At 43.6% G+C, this 15,904-nt stretch overlaps 1 protein-coding gene across 1 annotated transcript in view; it reads right to left on the minus strand.

Annotated features, from left to right (window-relative positions):
• The window catches only part of PKHD1 (PKHD1 ciliary IPT domain containing fibrocystin/polyductin), a 252,844-nt gene that overhangs the window by 160,051 nt on the left and 76,889 nt on the right, over nucleotides 1-15,904 (minus strand). The window contains 1 exon segment of the mRNA XM_050316128.1: nucleotides 8,283-8,433. Coding sequence (XP_050172085.1) covers nucleotides 8,283-8,433 — 151 coding nt within the window.

Raw genomic sequence — 15,904 nt, forward strand, 5'->3', positions numbered from 1 at the left:
GGAGAAAATAAAGTAAAAAAAAGTTCAGCTGTTGGGGATAAAAGAAGATCAGCATCACAGTCAAGAAAAAGTGGGATTCATTTAACCATTTATCAAGTCTATGTGTAAAACAAACTCTGGTCAAACTTACAAATACTTCTGTCTGAAAATAGCATATTCTCCTTCTAACCCTCTCTGTATCTCTGTGGTTTCTGTTGGGTCAGAATAAATATACAGCTGCTGCTTTACAAGATTGTCTTCCCCTTTTTTAAAAAAGAAAATAAAAGTTATGCTTCCCTCTTTTATTGCGCTTGACCTCTCCTCTGAAAGCAGAAAGCAAGAATATTGCTCAACTGAGCCTTTGGCTGTGACCCTCAAATTGTTTGTTATGGCTGCACAGGAAAGCAAAGTCCTACACATGACCTTGAGGGTGATTTTACAAAAATCAATCAAGCACTGTTATGATGGCCTCCCCACCAAGCAAAATAAATACAATTAAACCCATAATCACTTCTGTACAGTAATGTGCAAATTCAATGGGTCTCTTTAGGTGGAGTGAGGGACAGAGAGGAGAAATATGTTGAGGCTATTTGATACTTTGTGAGAACATCAGAAGCACCATTCTTCTCAATTAACCCAGCAATTAGCCTCCACCTCTGCACACACAGAAAAGAAATCGTTCTTTATCTGTCTTTAGCAAAGGGGAAAAAAAAAAAAAAAGGAGGAAAAGAAGGAGAAAAAAACAACAAGGCAACTCCATCTGTCCCACAGGAGGGGAGAAGCAGCCAGACCAAATAATTACAAAAAAAAAATGAATAATAAAGAAAACAAACCTCATGATAAGGTGAGAGTTTTATCTGCTGTGTAGGTATCTACAGCATCATCATGCCATTGGCAAAACTGGTTCTGTGAAAAGAGATTTGTCTTCTGAAGTCCTTGGAAAATGGTGGAGGGCATGACCAAAAGGAATGGATTTTGAAAGATAATTTATGAACACTTCACTTTTTCAGGTGTCCAGACTGGCTCATGTACTGCCACAGCCCAGGTATCCACAATACGACTATGGAAAGAGACTGCATCCTGCACCTCTAAAAAAAATTTGATCAAATAATGATGGAGTAGAGGATGGGGAAGACTGTTGTGGGAAGTTTCTCCTTGCCTCTGTCACGAAGATTCACAGTTTCAAACACAGCAGCTTATATCCTTTCTCAAAAACCTCATTTTTTTTAAAAAAAGAGTCCTTCTAACACAGATGTTCTCGCAATGCATAAAAGTGATGCTGATATTTCTCATCCAGATTGTGATTTAAAATGCCCTAGAGATTTCCTGAACTCCAAAAGAAGCAGTCCCCATTCCAAAGGGCACTTTTCACATGGAGAGCTTTTCTATTATCACCTTTTGAAGCCACACCTTGCATTCCCTGCTGATATAAGGCATTTTTCCTAATGAACAGCTCTCTAGGGAGTCAGGATAAAAGTGATAGATTTAGATTTAGTTGTACTTCAGATATTCAGTCCTACTTCAGATTTAATTCTACTTTATGTAAAGCTGAATGCAGTGTCAAAGCAAGCAAACTACAAGAAAGGTGCTGGATAGTCACAAGAATATTTTTTTAAATAATCAAACGTAAGAAAAGCATCAAAAAACTGTCTTATTTTCCACTACTGTGTCATAAGCTTCAACTAGCAGCAAACTTCCTCTGCATAGAAAGGGATTTGCAGATTGAAAGCTCATCTCCTCAACTGGACTACTCTCTGATATCGAAGTGCAGGGAAGATCTGCTCTGCTTGTCTCATATTCCCACAGCCTTCAGCTTGCTCTTACCAGCTCCTCTCACTTGGTGTTTCACGTGACAAAGCCACAGAATTCCCAGTGAGATGGGCTCAAGCTCAACTCCTGGCAAGCATCCCGGAGTGGCAAACAGCAGGAGGCAACTGCTGGGGCTGGAATAGCTCTGCTTGATCCTGTACAACAAGGCTGCAATGGGACAGCCTACTTAGTGCTCATTCTCCAGCTCCAAGGGTGGGCCTGGTAGGGCCTCTGAGCAGGAAAACAAAAAAACAAAAAATCCCAAAGCAACTAAGATCCTCCTGTGCACAGGAAGAGGAATACAGAGCTTATAAGATTTTAAAAAAGACAATTATTTCATGGCTCTGTCACCTGTGACCAGTTGACTTGCTCACACGAGATTCCAGTGAGCCATAAAAGCTGTTTGTATGCTGGACCATGGCTGAGCAAGATGCAAAGGAGAAGTTTTGTTATATTGGCTCTATCCCAAAGGCTGCTTGAACCAAGAGCCCAAAATTCATTCTCCACCTCCCTGAGAATGTCCCTCCAAGTTCATTGCACACAGGGACAGACCCCAAACTAGCTGTGAATTCAAATGCCCATGTATTTTCACCAGGACATCAGTAACACACTTAGAAGTTCAGCTTGTATTCCAGCATTTTGTTGGATGGAGGCCTGAATCTGTCCCTGGGAGAGGAACCAGCAGCTGCTTCAGTACTCTCAGACAGAATTCATCTCCCAAGCCTGACAAGCCTTTGTTTTTTGGCTTGCTGTGCTCTCAGCCATCTGTTCAGATGGCATGTGCTCCCTGTGAGCTGATCAGGCTCTTCCCTAAGAACTCAGGAGACAGGCAAAGGCAACTCAGGTTGGCAGCCCAGAAGATGCTGCCACAGGTGTATCTCCTTCAAAGAAGTCCTTCTATTTTTTGGCTCTTAGGTACATCTGAGATGCTTAGCAACACCTCTGATGGATTTGCAAAAGGAAAGCTGACTTGGTGGGGAAGAGATGTGGACACTCCAAGATGGTTTTGAACAGGTACGGCATCATCTAGGATCTTAGGAAGGAACTTCTAGTGAGCCTGGTGGAGACATCAGGTAAACGCCACACATAGAGGTGTGATGAAAAAAAGAGGTCTTTGGGCTGTTATTTCAAGTCCCCAAGTGACAAACAAGAATTAAGTGCAAATTTGGAAAAAGTTCTTGGCTGTGAGGGTGGGGAGGCCCTGGCACAGGATGCCCAGGGAAGCTGTGGCTGCCCCATCCCTGGAAGTGTCCAAGGCCAGGTTGGGCAGGGCTTGGAGCAACCTGGGAAAGTGGAAGGTGTCCCTGCCTGTGGCAGGGATGATCTTTTAAGTAAGTCCTTTCCAACTCAAACCATTCTATGATTCTGTGAGCTCCTCCTTCCATGACAGTGATTAGAGGAAGGAGATGGTGCTGCCTCAGGTTCCAGCCTGGTCTCAGCCAGAGCTGTGTCAAGTTCCAGGGCCAGGATTAGCTTCACAGACCTGTTCACTGTGCAAGATCCCAGAGGAGTCTCAAGAGCTACTAAAGTTGCAGCAAATCAATTTAATTGGCAAGTGAGAGGCCTGGGAGTCCAATGTACATGCTGTAAGCCCATCTGAAACACAGTGGCAAAAGAAACCTACACTCTATATCCAAACATGAACCAGGGCTTGCAGTTGGAGGAAAATCTGATAAAACCCCCCACCCATTAAATTGCTACAGATTCAGGGCTTTAAAACTCTTCCTCCAGGAGTGTCCACCTCTGTGAGATGCACTCTGCTGGATAACACTGAATTCCTGCAGCAAAATGTACTAACAAATAAAGAACTGATGCCTTCCACTGTTTTTCCATGAAAACAGCTGGGATTTTAAAGCTCTGAGACTAATTATTGCAGGCTCACCGTAACAACGTAGGAAAATATCACACAGTGACAGAGAAAAATTGGGCTGACTTTTCTTCCTTTTAAATCTCAATTAAAAAATACATTGGATGAAATTTCCCATTAGCTGGTACTATTTGTACATCCCATGTTCTTCCTTTAATTAAAAAACATGCTTATTGCAATACTGCCAGAATCGCTTTTACGGTATTTTAATTGTAATGTCTCTGCCTGATTAAAAAAAGAAAATATGAACTGGAAACTGCCTTTAAAAAAAAAAAAAAAAAATTGTCACAATGAACATCCTAAATGGGTTGATCAAAATGGCACAGAAAACGCTGCGACACAAACAGGTTCCAACTGTACCTACTGGCAAGGGATTTTAAAGTGGATTTAAGGACTGGTGGATGGAAAGGACAGGAAAACAGAGGGGAAAAGCTTTTTCCTTCTTTCAGTGAATTTAAACCCAACCTTTATCAGCAGTGACCGAAGCACTAGTTATTTGATAATTATTGAAGCAGATGTATCAGGAAATATTTGATGCTCTTTTTAATAGGATCAAAGGTGAGGAAAAGACAAGCAAAATCAATATCTGTGTTTCCCTTCCCCCAGATCTACTCATAGGATCCAATTTAGCCAGTCCAATCAGAGTGTGGATTACAAGAAATTCAAAATATTCATAGTATCATGAGCTCAGAACCTTAAAAACATTTGTGTTGGAAGGGACCTTAAAGAGTATCTTGTTTCAACCCCTTGCCATGGGCAGGGACTCCTACCATTAGACCAGGTTGCTCCAAGCCCTGTCCAACCTTGAACATTTCCAGGGATGAGACAGCCACAACTTCTCTGGGTAACCTGTGCCAGGGCCTCACCATCCTCACAGTAAAAAATTTGTCCCTGATATCCAATCTAACCCTGCTCTCCTTCGCTTTGCAGCAATTCCCCCTTGACCAATCACTTCATGTCCTTGTAGACAGTTCATCTCCAGATTTCTTGTGGGCTTTCTTGGTGGATAAGCATTGCTCTTGTGATGTGGGTTCAAAATCAGGCAATAACTGACAATTTCAGGACTATCTTTGGGGTTCCTCAGCTCCTTGTATTTTTTCCTTGGATTTCATGGTTTAAAAAAAAAAACACACCAAGGCTCAGATTAGCTCTGGTCTGTTGGAAACTGAGTGCATAGATTTTAGAGGAACCACAGATGAGGTGGGTCAGGCCTTTCTGAAGACCTCAGCCTGGAGTCTTCAGCCATGGAAGAGGGAACTAGCACACTGGTTTCAGCACGACTGCTAAGATTCAGCAGTGACACAAATGACAGGGGATGGAAGAGCTGTGATAAGGGAAGTGATTGTCCCTCCCTACCTGGCACAGGTGGGGCCTTTCCTCAAGTCTTGTGTGCTGTTCTGGGCTTCTCACTTCAGGAAAGACATTGAGGTGCTGCAGCATGGCCAGGGAAGGGCAGCGGAGCTGGGGAAAGGTCTGGAGAGTCAGTCCTGTGAGGAGTGGCTGAGGGAGCTGGGATTGTTTATCCTGGAGAAAAGGAGGCTCAGGGGGGACCTTTGCACTCTTCACAACTACCTGACAGGACATTGAAGAAAGGTGGAGTTTCGCCTCTTCTCACAGGCAGCGACAGGACAAGAGGAAATGGCCTCAAGCTGTGCCAAGGGAGGCTCAAGTTGGACATCAGCATTCCAGCGCTTCAATTCCAACATGTAGTTGTTAAGCACTGGAATGGGCTACCCAGGGATGTGGTGACGTCACCATCCTTGGAAGTGTTCAAGGAATGACTAGACTTTTTCACTCAGTGCTATGGTTTAGTTGACAAGGTGGTGTTCAGTTAAAGGTTGGACTTGTAGATTTTGGAGGCCTTCTCCAACCAAAATGATTCAGTCTTTTCCAGTACAAGGACCAAGGCAATCTTCTCTCTTACGCTTGCAAGAGTGGCCATCTCAAGATTGCCATTGCAAAGGCAACTGGCCAGTTGGGGATCTTCAATCCCATGAGAGTATCCCAGCAATGACACCCTAAAATTCATCCCCAGGCAGCATATTTTTTTTTTCCAGACCTCCCTAAACCACTCTAATTTCAGGCAAAGGCAACAACACATGTCTGAGGTATCAACCCCCCAAACACAAAGAAGTTCCCCCAGTGTAAGCCCTGTGCAAAGGAAATTTCCATCTGTCCTGGGTTATCATAAATATTTCCATACTTGCGATGTCGGGATTACAAAAATAACTGCAATCTGCTGAACACACAGAATTATCTCCAGTCTGTCTATCTTGTATCTCTTCCCCAATCAGTTTTGTCTGAGCTGTTTCACAGTCTGACTATTAAACTTTCCACTGCTGATATTCACATGTTCATGCTCTGCTTTTTGAGGAGGAGGGAGAAACTCCTGAGCCCTCATGGCAGTGAGCAGGACCCAGCTGCTCAATCCTATTTCTCCATTGCTTTGACCTCCAGATCTTCTGCCCAGATAGGCTGGTCTCTAACAGAACAACTACATGTTTTGGGCTCTTTATTAATACAGCCGAGGAAGAGTCACTTTGAGGCTGCACGTGAAGCTGGATGTCCTTGTTATAACACTCCTTTAAACAATTTCTACAGTGTTGAAATCATTATAAGGATGTACAAACAGGGGTAGTATTCAAAGTCCCCACGGTGTCTTAAAAGAGAATTTCGAGAAATGGGTCTGTAAATGTGATGTGTTTGCCAGATACCGCACCAGAAAATGGGCAGTACAGCATCACTGGAATCAGTAGCATTAAAGCTCTTTTTGTTTTCAGCCTGAAAGTGCACAGACAGCCTGATGCTGAGTCATGAAAGCCAAAGGGAGCAGAGCTACAATTTAATCCCATTCTCCAGCTCCGACCAAGAAAAACTCTCCAGCTAGAATGGGAATGGGACATTTCAATCAAAGCACACATCTACACCCACCTACAGGTTCAGGGTTTCCTGTCCTGCCCATCTTGTATCTGGGGAAAACAGTCAATTATTTGACATGCTCACAGAGTCGGTAGTTTAGGTTCTGAGGGGATCACCTGTGATTCACCTATAAACAGATATCTACAAATATCTAAGATGAATAAGTTTTTGGTGATGTGTGTTTCTGTCAATACAGGAGCCTAAACAACTCCCCTGAGCTGGACAGCTTTAATAAGGGAGACCCTAGGAAAGATAAATCCCAGCCTCATTTCAGAGCAGATCTCAGTGGGTCTTGACTCCAAATCTAACCAAGACTAAACAGCCAGAGCAACCACGGGGGTGGATGCAACAGGCAACTTCACAAAGCTCAGATAAGCAATCCCTGTGCAGGTTTCTGCTTCTAAAATGTTCAGTCCTTATGTATGGCTCGTAGCAATGGAGAAATAATAACATCTTGAATATTTTAATGCTGCTTTCCTAACTGAATTGACATTATAAACCAAGCTTCTTGGAAAACACGATAAAGGGGAGGAATGATTTGAATGTCAGATGAGCCAAAGCCATAAAGATACTGCTCCAGACTTCATTAAATTCAATCAGAGATCCGGTGTCTTCATGAGTGCTGACTCATAGATCAAATGTGCCTGTGAATAGGTCCAGAGTTCAAAGGGTTTCTGCTGCAACAGTGTACCCCAATTCTTCACAAAGTCAAAGACTGAGCCCCAAAATCCTCATCCCGATTTGCATCCAGATTTGCAGAAATCTGAGGTTCTGACCTGTCTCCTCCACTGTATGTCATAGTTACAACGAGGCTGAGAAGAATCTTACAAAGTCTTTACTTTATGAAATGATCATTCAAATTCAGATTAAAATATAGTTATTATGTTCTTTGTCACCATCTCAAAGCAAGACTAGTACATTTAATACCATTTTAATATAAAATCATTTTGACCAGCAAGGATCCAGGTCCTTCAACATATAAAAACTCCTGTTCTCATTTTTTGAGCTGTTTCAGCAGAGGCTTAACTTTAAGTAAGTAATTTCACTAGCAGAGCTCATTCCCTTAATACCAACCACATGCACAACACTTTTCATAACCAGGGCCTAATTTCCAGAGGGGAAAATTTCTGGCATTGAATTACAAGTAGTTTTAATTCTTACTTTGACAGAGACACACAGAGATATACCTGTCTCACACTTATTCTAGGTCTATGAGCAGGTACATGAACCTGGCAAACCCAGTGTTTCCCCCCATAACTCTTATTTACTGTCCACCAGCTGTGCTCTAGGACTTTGGATTGTTAATTACATTTGGTGGTTGTGACCTGTAATTCTGTAACATCATTAATTTTGTAAAGGTGTTTGTGACACACCTGCCTGGAAGATGCTAAACAAAACTGATTATTGTTACCAGCAGTGCCATTATCACTGAACGTTGCTCAGGACAGTAGCAATTTTGGTGGCTGGGGGAAAGAAATGGGGGAAAGCCTTTATACTTATATTGTCATTATGCCTCAAACAGCATAAACGATGCCTTTTGCATATAGAATAATTAAATTCTTCCCCCCTCCCCATCGTGTGTATCAAGAGGAAACTCAGCCTGACTGACCATCGATGTTGGAGGTGGGGAATGGAAGGGGAGATCACGAGCACTAAGAATTCCCAGGCCGGGATGAAGCAGAGCACCGAACCCCCCCTTTTCGCAGACCTTTGAGATGCAGCAGGTTGAGGACTCTGGTGCTGGTCCCCAATAGCAGAGTCCGGCCCTCTTCTATCGTGACGTTATCGCCATCTCGCGGCTGGTGGCCAGCAGGCCAGCTGGAGTCCTCGTCCCACTGGCCACAAAACTGCAGGGCAAGCTGGAAAGAAAAAAGATCCAGAGAAGTTCAAAGCTCACCCCCTTTCCACCCTTCAAGGAGCCAACTTGCCCAGAGAAGTGTGGAGGAGGTGCCAATGCCACGTTGTCCGGCATGGTTTTGGCATCTCCTCTGCTGTGCTCTGGGCAAGGCTTCCAGAGGGAACCCTGTGTAGGGAAAAGGAATAGAGGGATTCGGGTTGGAGAAGTTCTTGGCCTTCAGAAATGCCTGTCACAATTCAGGGGTTGCCCCTCTGTCTCGTTCTGCTCTGGGGAATGAGGGGTTTTGCTGCAGGTCTGGCTGCAGAACGACCACAGGTTTGTCTGGTGTGTGTCTCTCTCTGCCTCCCAAAAAGCAGAACTGCACTGTTATTTCCTGGCAATGTCATAAAAATAGCCTGAAGAGTTTGGAATTAAAACATCCTGCTAGACAGGCAGTATTTTGCTTCAGAGGATTTTTTTTTCAAAGGCTCTCCTGCCACTCTCCCGCACTGAGAGAGACATTCCTCCTTTCAAATACCTTTTTAGCTTTCTCAGCTTATCCAGTGTTTTTATTGCCACTGCTTTGATGGCTTGTGCATCAGTTCCAAATAAAGCATTGAACAACTCAAAAACAGCAAAGAGACTGACTCACAATGAGGAAAGGTAAAATGATGCCTGTGTGTTTCAAATCATGGCTCCTCCTCACCTCTAAACTTCAGGCATGCACTTTGCAGTGAAGGTTTCATAGAACCACAGAATGGTTTGGGTTTGAAAGACCCTCAAAGATCATCAAGTTCCAACTCCCCTGCAATAGGCAGGGACACCTTCCACTAGACCAGGTTGCTCAGGGTCCCATTTGGCCAATTTCTTGAGGAATACGTGAGTATTTTTGCATGGACATGTGTGCACAAGTGTGGACATCCATAACATATTATTTGGTCTCATATGTGAATTAACAAGAACATTCTCAACTCATTTGAGGTGGAGGGGGAAACCAGACATGGAAATATTTGTGGTCCTCACTGGGTTGTGTTAATGTGAAACAGCAGTGGAAAGAATAACCTCAACACTAAAGCAAAATTACTCCATTTTTAAATTGAGCAATTCATGTGTATTAAAGCTCTTGCTCTGGATCTGCAGAGGTTTAGGTGAATCAATACTGGTGGTGTTATGATAGTTATTCTTTTTTACTGTGCTTTTGTCAGTTTTAGCTTTATGTGCATGATGTTTTATATGACATTTCCCATAGCACTGTCCCTGAGCAACCTGGTCCGGAGGAAGGTGCCCCTGCCCATGGCAGGGGGTTGGAACAAGATGATCCATAAGGTACCTTCAAAATCAGACCACTCTAAAGTTCAATTATTCTAATTATTTACACCAGGGAAGGGGTGGTAGTTCCCAGGCTAAATGATACAACTGGTTGATGTCCATCCTGGGTGGATGTTGCTGTTTTCTACCCTTTGACACATTCCATGATTACCCTACAAAGGGAATTTACTTGGTTCAGTTTAGACTGAAACCTGGAACTACATTAACACACACACAGTTAAAACATCTGGGGAGCTAAATCTCTGGTGTCAGAGGGAGTGAACCTCTTCATCGTTACAGAAGTACAGACAAGCCTTCACATCTGTACACAATGGCCACAGAGAGTACAGTTTCTCCAAGGCTGATAAGTATGATAGGACAAGTTTCATTTTCATTAGTTGTAAACATATAATTATATATTTCAGAGATTTAGGATGAAATTCCAGCTGAAAGGATAGATACCTTTATCCACTGTCTCTCCAGAGAGGTTGGGAATTACTCTTCAGTGACAGTGCTTTGAACTGGATTGTATACAATATACAAGGGTATACCACAGATCCACTGAAAAAGCAGCTAATAAACCTGTCTTTATCCCAGAGCAGGGGACAGAGGACAGTACAGTCCATGGAAAGGTTTGTATTTCTCAGATACACTGCTTATCAAGCCAACTGTAGCACAGTATTACATATTGCATAAACTTCTGTCTGGCACAAACACTGCCAATGCCACCAGCACATGATGCAATTGTAAATGGTGGGATCCACCAGAACATTTGGTTGAGAAGGCTTGTTGAATGTTTTAAAGTCACTCTGACATCACTCTAACCCTCTGAAGTCACATAGAACCCTCCAGTTAACCCTAAGGGGAAAGCAAGACCATAAGGGATGTACCAGACTGCTCTTGCTAGCACCAAAAACCTAGGAAGCTGTCAACAGAAGCCTTGCAAGAGTTAAGAAGAATAAACTCTTCTTCATATTGTAACTTTTTAAAAGATGTTTCCCCTTCCTAAATATAAAACACTCTAATTCCTCGTTTAAGCTTCTCTGCACACAATATCTGTGCTTAAGCTCTTGCTGGATTTCTGCTGTCACCTCTTAGAAGACCCTGTAGCCATTCAGTCCTACCAACACCCTCTGGCATAAAAGCCTCTGTGCTCATCCATGGCAGTATAACTCCAGAATCATGGAATGGTTTGGGTTGGAAGGGACCTAAAAGATCATTTCATTCCAACCCCCTGCCATGGGCACGGACACCTTCCACTATCCCAGGTTGTTCCAAGCCCTGTCCAACCTTGCCTTGGACACTTCCAGGGATGGGGCAGCCACAGATTCTCTGGAAAACCTAAACAGATTTTAGTGCTCAAAAGAAAGTTTACTGCCCAAAGAATTATTAAAAAGAGGAAGAAAATGAGTTGATTAAGGTCATAAAAATCTCTGTTGTTCCGCTCAGTCCATATCTAAAGGTTTCCAGTGAGAAGATACCTGGCTTTGTTCACTGCCACATGCACCACCTGCCTCTGCATCCTTCCAGTGATTTCTGATTTATGTTATTGCTTTTTCTTTTTAAATAAAGGTAAACAGATCAACATCAACTAATAACACAAGATCAAGAGCTGTTTATAATCACTTGTACCATCCTTGCATTATGACAGAGAGAATAAATCTAAAGAATCTTTCCCAAGAGGGAAAAGATGGTTTGTTCAAGGAACACACTTTAAATCACCACAGCATGAAGGAATGTACAGGGGTTATAGAGGGAAGGCAGCTCTGTGGAGATTGAGAAAAGACATCAAACAATCTTATTTGGTGACCCTTCTCCTGTAGTCCTACATCCTTCCCTAGGATGAAAGATCACATCCTTAAGTCCCTTGAAAGAAGAAGGAGGGTCTAGTGCAAGGTTAGTAAAATGGCCACCTGCCCTCATTCACCAGTACACTTTCCTGGACCTTGTGAATCCCATGTGATCACCCTCCCTGTTTTCTGGGAGAAAAGCACAGTGCCATCTCCAACTGCAATGGAATTTTTAAGTTCCTTTGCTGAATGGTGGTAGTGGTTATATCCAGTTCCTTTGGAGCAGCCCATGGTGAAATAACATGAACGAACACATGAACTAATTGCATATCTCTCATCAAGCAGGGTGGGTGACAGAGTCACAAACTCTCATCTGGCCCTTCTAGTTTCCCTCCTGTCTTGTCTAGTTATCAATATGGGATTGTTCATAACCCACACTGACCCTAGAGACACAAAATACCACTGTCCTCTGTGCTAAAGGTGACATGGGGGACTTTGCTGCCCTGCAGTCTGAGCACACTCTCAGGGCCACTGGGATGGATCAACTCACCTGAGACCCCAAAGAAAAAATATTGGGACAACCATTTCATCTCTCAAAGGACTGTATGGCCATGACCTAAACCTCTTCGCCATGAAGAGACTTCAGCACCTTTCCCTCAGACTGCAGCTGAGCAGGATAAGAATGTCTCCCTCACTGTTTTTTTCACAGAAGAAAAACCTCATTCTTTTTCCATTTTCCCCCTCTTTGGCACCCAGTATTTGACCTCTGGTGTTTAATTTAAATAGTTCTCAGTCAGACTGAGGAGCAGCAGCAGCTGCAAGCGCCGGGGTCGTGGCTGAGTGCCCATCCCACACATGCTTGGTGAATGAACCAGGAGGAACCTGCAGAGCCAAGGAAAGCTGGGCGTCAGCCACCGGGCATTTTCCTCCTGTGCTTTTCCCAGCTGTAGGAAAAATGGCAGGGAGCTTGAAAGTCAGGATGGGAGAAAGAGGAGCTGGAGTAAAACAAACCCTGAGTGGTAGTGGTGGAGCTGGAGCTGGCTGTGGGCAACTGCTGCAGTGAGGAGGCAGCTTCACGCTCTGGCTTCAGTGTGTAGCAGAGCTGGGAACGTGATTTGGAGGAAACAGAGCTTATGAGACCATAACACCTCTGCAGCCACCTGTGTCACTGTCAGAGCTCACACTTGAACATGGGCTATTTCAACTGGATTTAATAGGAGGAGTGAGACCACAACTATGCTGCAGTCCTGCAAGGTTGGTGAGAATCAGTGGCTAAATTGAGGCAAGAGACCATTCCAGTGATTTTCCCAAGCAAACAAGTATAACATGAACTGAACACTTAAAATGGTCACCCAAACAGAGTCCTGCAATACCTTTCCAGCTCTGGTATCTGTTTGGAGTGTGTCATGCACACACCAAATTGTATTTACTAGGAAAAGGTTCTTCACCCAGAGAGTAGCTGGGCACTGGAACAGACTCCCCAGGGAAGTGGTCACAGACACAAGCCTGGCAGAGCTCAAGAAACATTTGGACAACACTCTGAGGCAAGTGCTGGGATTGTTGGGGTTGTCCTCTGTAGGGCCAGGAGTTGGATTTAATGATGTTGGTGAGGCCCTTCCAACTCATAATATTCTATGCTACTATTCACAACCCATATCAAGGCCACTCCTTGTGTGGCAGGCCAACAGCTTATGTATAATACCAATTAATTTTGGGGGGAGTATCAACTCCTTCCCAGTTAGATCTCAAAAAAAAATAGGAATGAATTACGTAAAGGTAAAATAACATTCTATGGCATGGAATAAATGATGCACAATCTCCTTGCAATTCAGCACATCATATCCTTTCTCCCTCCTTCACCTTTTTTTTTAACATTTGCAGGCAGATTTCTCTCCATTTTGTGTTTTTTAGCTGCTGCTGTTGTCAGCCAGCCTGGGGTTACCTTTATGTCAGCCTTTGGGGACACGATCTCTCAGTATCAGTTTCTCAGCTTGTGCCTGTGACTACCAGGGCTCAGAAAAAGCAGCAGCCACTGCAACAAATGAATAAATAACAGTGGTATACTTGCAATCCCACACAGGCTGGCAAACAATTCACAAGTGGGAAAGATACCAAAATGCAAGGTTTGGGTTTAAAAGGGTTGAGAAAGTCCTCTTTAGACAATGCATAGGTAATTTGATCATACTCTGTGGTAACTTTACAGTTTGTTTAGTTAAGTGGGATTTGTTTCGAGAACAATCCTGAAAAAGAACTGCAACTACTGTTACAGACACCAAGACAAGCCCCTTTATCCTGTGACAAGAAAACAAAGACATTTTAAAATAAAAACAATAAAAAGTGAGGTAGTTTAAACACAGGCTCTGTTTCCTGCTGGACTCAATATTTTCCCTTATTCCCTAGAAATTAGGAAGAAATTCTTTACTGTGAGGACCTGGCACAGGTTGCCCAGAGAAGCTGTGGTTGCCCCATCCCTGGAAGTGTCCAAGGCCAGGTTGGATGGGGTTTGGAGCAACCTGGGCTAGTGGGAGGTGTCCCTGCCCATGGCAGGGGAGTTAGAACGAGATGTTCTTTGAGGTCACTTCTGACCCAATCCAGTCTGTGATTCCATGATTCCAGCTTGTGTGTTCCAGGTGAGAGTTACCTGGAGAAAAACCTGAAATCAGCAGGGTTTTCCCACCAACTCCACCCCTGGCAGCCAGATTTATCCTTTCCCCCGTGCACATCCTACAGGACACAGAGCGGCTCCCGCGATCTCCAGCAGGAGGAATGTTCATCCCTCCCGGAGCGCACGGGCAGGAACGAGCAGAGGTTTGGAGCGGCGCCGACACAGCCGAGATTGACACCCACGAGGGCAGCCTTTCCTTGGTGCTGACAGATTGCCATTTAACCAGCAAGTACCGAGAGCAAGTGTTCCTGTCCTCAGTCACCACGGAGAGACAAGGTTAACATTTCAAGTGATGGAGTGCAGCGGATATTTCCCCACGCCGCACACCCAGGACTCCACACCACATTTGAAAACACTTTAATTTCAGTGATGGATACGGGGAGCTCACTTTCCAGGCTGTGAACTCTTGACAGCTCCTCAGTTTAATACATCAGGAAAAGATTTACGCCCCCTCACCCAACTCCCATCCACCTGAAGGAAAGAAAAACGTATATTCGGAGGAGACAAAAGAGAAGGGGAGGTATTTTATTACACTAGATGTCTTTTACAAGGGAAGTATTTTCAGCCATCTGCTCTAATTATTCCTCCTGTATTGGCCACCATCTTCATGCAACAATAGAAATAATTATCTCCTCAAGGGTAGAAAAAAAATATTTACAGAAACAAACAAAAGTTGATTATTTTTAGCTCCTAGGGAAAAAAGAAACAAGCTACTTCCTAATGAAGGAGCAATTAGGAAGGTGGGTAGAACATCTATAATTAAACCAGACAAATTGGTGCAGGCTCCTCCCTCCTACACACACATGAAAGGGATGCAAATGCATGTTATTTGCTACAGTCAGTGGAGTTAACAAGGAAAACACTGCCCAGTGCTCAAAGAAGCTAAACTTGTCTCTTGTCATCATCATCTGTCTTTCCTGCCTGTCACACCTCTAACCCTTAGCCAAATTAACTGAAAAATGCTCACCACAACCATAAAATTATAGAATTTCAATTGGCATGGGTAGGTCTTCCTCCGTACAACCAGCATCCCTGAGCCAACAACCTCTCATCCTGCTGCTGTAAGAACAGTGTTCTGCCTGCACTTCACCACCCAGCTTAAAAAATGTGCTTTTTTTCTACATAAACCAGAACCAAAAGAGGAATTTTGCAACAATCTTTCCATTCCCAGTACTGAATAAGAATTTTGCTAACAGACAGAATAAAGGTATATATGTAGCTTTGTGGCAAAGATGGAATGGGGTGATCCCAAAGAGAGCAGAAAATACCTTATATTGTGCAAAAAGTATAAGCAGCAAGAAAAAATATTCTCTGTACCAACAGCACAGTGAAACAACTTATTCTGTAAACAAATATATAGGTTCAGAGTTCCATGTGGAAATTTATGGATTTAACTGGCTGTGCTATGAAATCAGTGAATGGATAGACTAAAGCTGGTCGAGGAACAGGCTGCCCAGTGAAGTGGTGGAATCATTATCCCTGGAAGTGTTCAAAAAACATGCAGCTGTGGCACTTGGGGACGTGGGTTAGTGGTGGACCTGGCAGTGCTGGGTTATTTGTGGTGGTTGTTTCCAACCTAAATGATTCTATGATTTTTAAGGCTAATAATGAATGCAGAGGTTCCCAAGTCTCCTCCAAGCAGTCTCAGGATGGAGGGTACCACATTCATTACAGGAGCACAGCAAATAACTACCAGGAAAGAGCTGCAAACCAGCACCCTGTGAATCCTT

The sequence above is a fragment of the Myiozetetes cayanensis genome, unplaced genomic scaffold, assembly GCF_022539395.1.
Source record: "Myiozetetes cayanensis isolate MyiCay16 unplaced genomic scaffold, myiCay2020 scf2-11, whole genome shotgun sequence".
Classification (NCBI taxonomy): Eukaryota; Metazoa; Chordata; class Aves; order Passeriformes; family Tyrannidae; genus Myiozetetes; species Myiozetetes cayanensis.